We start from the raw sequence: 6000 nt of genomic DNA on the forward strand, positions 1-6000 counted from the left end.
CCCAGTCAAGGCCACCTGAAAGATCTTGGGGTCCTGCATATTTACCTGTATGCCCATTCCTTTGCAGTGAGCCAAGATCCACCTTCCCAAATTACCAGTCCCAGAGGATCTGCTGTGCTCACAGGTGGGGTTTTGGGGACCACTACATCCTGCCCATTCAAGTCTGGTCTGCTTCAAATGCTGATTCCACTAAAATCCTGAAGGACCTGATTCTCTCTTTCACCTGAGCAACTCACAGGGCCACAGAGGAAAGTCAGGTCTGGAAGAGCCCCTAGTGAGGGGAAAGATAAGACGCGGACTGTCCTACCTGTCCCCAGATGATTCTAAGGACTGGGTTAGTGCCAGGCCTACCTTGATACAGACATCCTATTTGCTAAATGCCTGGCTCCTGTCCACTACAGTGTTGACAGCTACACAGGGCAAAGGCAGTAACCTGGTAGGATCCTATCCCCCACTGGCCTGGCCCAGGAATGGCGCCCCTGAGTATCAGAGACTCAGAACATAAATCTGGTCCTGAGGGCCTGAGTTTACATCCTGCTCTAATTCTTACTATGCCAGGGCAACTGGGGGGCCCAGGGGTCCGTGTCTGCTTCCCCATCTGCTGTGGTGATAGGGATGCCCCTTGATGCTGACTGAAGGCCTAGTGATTGGCAGAAAGCTTCTGAGAGGGACAGCACAGTCACCAGGCATCAGCACCACGACAGAGATGGACCATTAGCTCCACAACAGGACTTGGTCAATGCAGCATCTCCAGCACCGGGAACAGTGCCTGGCCCAAGGTGTGGAGCCCTACCTCTGCCACAAGAGAGGCAAAGCCCAGAAAAAGTCAGCCTCTGAGGCTTTCCCTGATCTTCCCAGCTGCCCTTCCAGAGTTACCCCCATCTTATGTGCGGGTATCTCTACAATCAAGCATGAAGGCCGCCACCTTCTCTGTTCCCCCATATGCCCTTCTCATCACCTCATCAAGACTCCAAGAAGCCAGGGGGCCTCTCGGCCCAGTCACTTCACCACTCTCTGACCAGGAAACCAGACGGAGCACCAAAGCAGGGCAGCCATCCCTGGAGCCACAGAGTGGAGGGGACAGAGCCAAGCACACTGCTGGGCTGCCCCACCCCCACCTTGGGCTCCATGCACCACCTGCTCCTCTAATTTCCCCCTCCAACTCCTTCCTTCTCTCAACACTGAAAACTGGAATTTCGGCTTCTAAATGTCAGCTCCAGCTGGGAGAGGCGGGCACTCACCAAGGTCTTCCTCCAAGGCAAATTTACAGAGCAATTAAATTGTCACTTGGAGAGTCAGGGAGAGGCTCTAGCTAGGCAGGGCCCGCCCAGCCCACCTGGCTCTGCCTTGTCTCCAGGGTCCACCTAGAGTGGCTAGCCTGGCTCAGCTCTGAGGGGGACCACTCAGGGGACCAGGGAGAAGTGGCTCCCATGCTGCAGAGGGATACACCAGCCTACCCGGGACGGGAAAGGCTTGTCAACACCCGTGTGTCTTGCCACAGGGTGCATTGAGATCCAGTTGGGGCAGGACTGACACTGTTGCTGGGCAGACCTCAGTAAGGACCAGGAAACGTGACAACCGAGGCAAAGCCCCGAGTGGCAACAGGTAATCCAGCACCCAGCAGAGGCAGTTTCAGATCCTGAGAGGCACTTAGGAAATGGGGTGGGGGTCCTGTCCCTACCATGCTGAAGATGTGGGAAGCCAAAAGGGGCAAGTATGCCAGAGGCCATACCTGCCCTGTCCTCGTGGTTTCTGGGGCTCATGCATATGGGGATTCCCTGTTTAGTGCCATCTGGGGCCTGGGCTGAAGGCAGGAAACAAGGTCACAGCCCAGGCACTGTTGAGTGCTCCTGGGATTTTGCCTGACCCAGCATCCTTGGCTTTCCACGCTTCTCCGGGATGGATGTTTGTGTCCAGATGAGCCTAGCATAGTCTAGCCTCTGGGCTTGGTCTATGCTGTTTAGGGACCTACAGATGTCAGACGGCTTCTGAGTAACCAAAGGTGCCGAACCTAACTTGAAAACAGGGGAAAATGCAAGGAAAGCTATAAGAGGAACCTTCCCATCAGATGAGCCCCGGTTGAACGTGGGCTTTGACACCACTGGCTCGGCGGCGGAAGTGGGCAGGTTGGCTGCTTCAGCCCCACGGACAAGGACTCAAGCACAGCCCCTACACGTGAAAACACTCCTCTTTTGCTCACCAGTTCCACTAGGAGCTTGTTCTGAAATGCCACTCATGGTGGTGACATGGTGTGGGGATGGGAGGGCTCCTAGTAAGGCTGTGTGGGATGCTGAGGGCCATGAACCACGCAACCACGGGAAGTGGGGTGAGAAAACTGCAGCCTGTCATGATGAAACCCTGTGAGGCCACAAGGCTGCTCAGGAGACGTATCCAAGAGCTCTAGCCAAGAGGATGGCCACATCCAGGCTGTTCCTCCTGTAAAGACAGCTCTGGGCCCTGGGCCTCCACACATGTGTATCCAGGAAGGGGACTGGGAACGGAGTGGGGAGACTTTACTGTATACTTTTTGTACTCTTTGAAGATACTTTGTATAACTTTTTATTTAAAAAAATAGATTTAGAATTAGGGGTGGAGCCCAGTGGTTAGAAAGCTAGCTTGGCCCTGGGTCTGTCCTGAGCACAGTTAAAACAAAAGCAAAGCACCACTCAAGTTCAACATGGCGGCACAGGCCTATCATCCCAGCCCGCAGGAGGCTGCAGCAGAAAGACCACAAGTTCCAGGCTAGCGGGGCTACCGGGGCTGGTGGTGTTTTCATGTCTGTCGGACCTCCTGGCTCATCTGTTCAGTAGCTGCGTGAGGTTTCTACCCAGCCCTGAGGTTTTCTATCAGGGAAGGGAGGGGGGAGTTGGGAGGGTGAGATTCTCCAGCGCCCCACCATGTCTCCACCCCAGGCAGAATTTGCAAACTTTGAGGAGTTAAGCAAATGACTTCCTTGTGGTTTCCAGCGCTAACGACTCTGCAGGTGCATAGCTGACTAGGGTAGGGGGAACGCTAGTCCCTGGGGTGTCCCCTTTGCCTGACAACCCCTACCCATCCTATCACCCAGCCCCACCTCCTGATTACAGGGCAGGATGACTTTTTTTTTTTTTTTTTTTTTTTTTTTTTTTTTTTTTTTTTTTTTTGGTTTTTTCAAGACAGGGTTTCCCTGTAGTTTCTAGAGCCTGTCCTGGAACTAGCTCTTGTAGACCAGGCTGGCCTCGAACTCAGAGATCCGCCTGCCTCTGCCTCCCGAGTGCTGGGATTAAAGGCGTGCGCCACCACCGCCCGGTCAGGATGACTTTTGTAAGTGACCTCACTAAGCAAGCACAAACAACCCTGACATGGGTCCTGCTGTACCCTCATAATGCAGAAGCCGAGGCAGAGTATCCAAGTGGCCTGCTTAGGACAGAACAGAGTTCGGGTTCTCAGCCCTACCTACTCCACTCCACAGGCCAAGCAGAGACTGGATAACACCCAAGCTTCCCCCCACAGGCAGAGAGCAGGAGGCAGGGAGAGGCAGCTGGTTCCCCTCTGCTCACCTGACAACTTCCAGAGCCCTGGACAGCTTCCTGAGGAGCAAGCCAGTGATGGGAGGGACCCGGAGGACCGAGGAATGAAGCAGGAATGGCTGCTACCCAGACAACCCCAACACCTAGCAGAGGCGCCAGCACCAGGCGACAGAGCGTGGGTCTGTCTGATAGAGTCAGGAAAAGCTGAGGCCTGGAGAGAGGCCCCACGACCAACTCCACCACTGACTGTGACCTTGGCAAGCCACTTGAGCTTCTAGTGTCTCATTCACCTCCTCAGTAAAACGGGGCGACCAAGTTCTTACTTCAGCATCGTTTAGGAGAAGAAATGAGTTAACTGAGGAAAAGTGCTGAGCACGGGGCCTGGCATGAAGCAGTTGCTCAATGAAGTAGGAGCTTTTATTAACACCATCAAAACAGACATCTGAAACACCCCCGCCGACCTTTCCTACCATGCCCTATGTACCACGTCAAGCCAATATCCTCTCCCACCATCACACTCAAACACCCTGAGACTCCATCGCTGGACAAAACTGCTTGGTGGAAGGGGGCTGGGGTGCCCTCGCTCCCAACTATCTCCTCTGCTGGACCGACGAAGGCATGAGCCAGAAAAGACAGCAAACTAGGCCAGAGCCCTCAAGGGACAAAGTCTGTGTGACCTGGGACAGAACTAAAGGCTGAGTCTCCAACTTCATATGAGACCAAGATTCCTAAGCTGGGGACCACAGTCGCATCAAACAGACTGTAGACCCCAGAGTCGCCTTCCACTCCTCCACGTCAGGGGAAGACCCTGCTTCCTTCAGCAAAGGACACCCTCAATGCCAAGTCATTAATGGGGGATATTAAATAATATTTATCTTCTAGTTCCTCCCACAGCTCAACTAAATATAGCAACTAATTTTTTTGAAAAAGGATTTCTGCTCCAGAAAGATAATATTTACATAAGAGGTGGTTTTCATAAACCAATACAAACCCCAAAGCACCCTTTCTGACAGCTCTTCCTAATTTCCTAGCCTTCCCTGAGCAGAGGGACACCCAGGCCAGGCCATGGTTCCCTCAAGTGCCTGGCAACTCTGAAAGGGTGAGGTCCTCGAAAAGATAGAAGATAGAAGTTTGGGATGGGATCTCTCTCTCTCTCTCTCTCTCTCTCTCTCTCTCTCTCTCTCTCTCTCTCTCTCTCTCTCTCTCTCTCTCTCTCTCTCATAGGTGGTGTGTATCTAAGGCAGGAGTGACAGGTCCTGCAGGGAACCACTATATGTCTAACCCCAGAGGCTCCTAGCAATGTGTGGGCAACATCTGGATGCAGTCTACTGGCACTGGCAAGACTTTTGGCAGGAAGGAGAACCCCATGCTCCCTTGAGAGAGGTGGGGAAGCCGTACCTCTCACAGTAAACTGCAAGGGTGCATGGGCTCCTTCCATGCCCAGAGATGGGCAAGTACCACTCCAGACACCAGCTGGGGAAGACTCCTCTGGGAGCTCCTCCAGACCTCCACTTGCCCCTCCAGGAAGGCAGGTCTTTGCCCCAGCAGTTCAAACCCACATCAACCCCCGCCAGCCACATCCGCTTGGGGTTGCAGAAAGAGGAAGACCTGGGGCTGGGAGTAAGAGCACCAAAGCTGACAGCTGACAAGATGCACCTTCTCAGGCGTCTTACTGAACCTTCCGGGGAGACATGGGAGCCAGCTGAAAGGCTGGGCCTCGGAGACCCAGGCTAGGGTGTCTTAGAGTCTGCACCTGCAGGGTGCCAAAGGATCGCACAGCAGCGCGGGCGCTGGCATTCAGCGAGGCCTTCAGATAGGATAGGCTAAGGCTTGCAGAGGTGCATAATGACGGGGAGTGGGGGGCCGGATCCTTTGCTCCCCACGAAGGAGGCCGTGAGGCCCCGCCAGGTGCCCCACTAGCATCTGCGGAGGTTTACGGAGCCCCAGCTTCCTGCCGAGAGCAAGGATGGGTGGGGGGGAACAACCGCTCCCCACCGCGGGGGGTAGAGACTCGCGCTCACCGTTGGGGCCGTAGCGCTCCCGCGCGTCTGTCACCTGCTCCGGGCTCAAGCCGACATCGGCTAACACCGAGAAGCGGCGCAGCACGTCGGCAGCCGGGAGCAGGTGCGCCTCCTCCATGCTGCCCGCCCAGCCGTCCGCGACGTCCAGGCCACCTTTCCTCGGGGCTACTGAGCGGGTTGCTGAGGACTTGGGCCGGGGTGGGCACCTCGCGAGGCCATGACCGCGCTGGGACCTTCCCCGACGGCAGTGACTGAGGCGGCCCAGCCCGCGCCAGGATGCTGCGCCCCAGGCTCCGTCCCCTGGGCGGGGCGGCGCGGGATCCGCCCCCGCACCCACACCCCTTCCGGCCGCCCCCGCCGCCGCCGCCCCGCCCCACCCCTCCGGGCTGCGGGGACGGAATCCCCGTCAGTCCTACCGAACCCGGCACTGAGACTGTGGGAGCCTCGAACCCGGTCTGCAGAGTTGGGGT

The 6000-nt window shown here is 56.0% G+C and overlaps 1 protein-coding gene across 3 annotated transcripts in view; it reads right to left on the bottom strand.

The window, feature by feature from the left end:
- The window catches only part of Atp2a3 (ATPase sarcoplasmic/endoplasmic reticulum Ca2+ transporting 3), a 30795-nt gene extending 25010 nt beyond the window's left edge, over positions 1-5785 (bottom strand). For 2 of the 3 annotated variants that reach the window (XM_038328176.1, XM_038328180.1), the window contains exon 1: positions 5531-5785. In XM_038328176.1, coding sequence (XP_038184104.1) covers positions 5531-5648 — 118 coding nt within the window. In that variant the 5' untranslated portion in view covers positions 5649-5785. Of the gene's footprint in view, positions 1-3539; positions 3547-5530 lie in introns of those variants that run through there. The other variant, XM_038328177.1, reaches the window with a different exon arrangement.
- Positions 5786-6000: the final 215 nt, after the last annotated feature.

Source organism: Arvicola amphibius, chromosome 4 (assembly GCF_903992535.2).
Source record: "Arvicola amphibius chromosome 4, mArvAmp1.2, whole genome shotgun sequence".
NCBI classification, from domain to species: Eukaryota; Metazoa; Chordata; class Mammalia; order Rodentia; family Cricetidae; genus Arvicola; species Arvicola amphibius.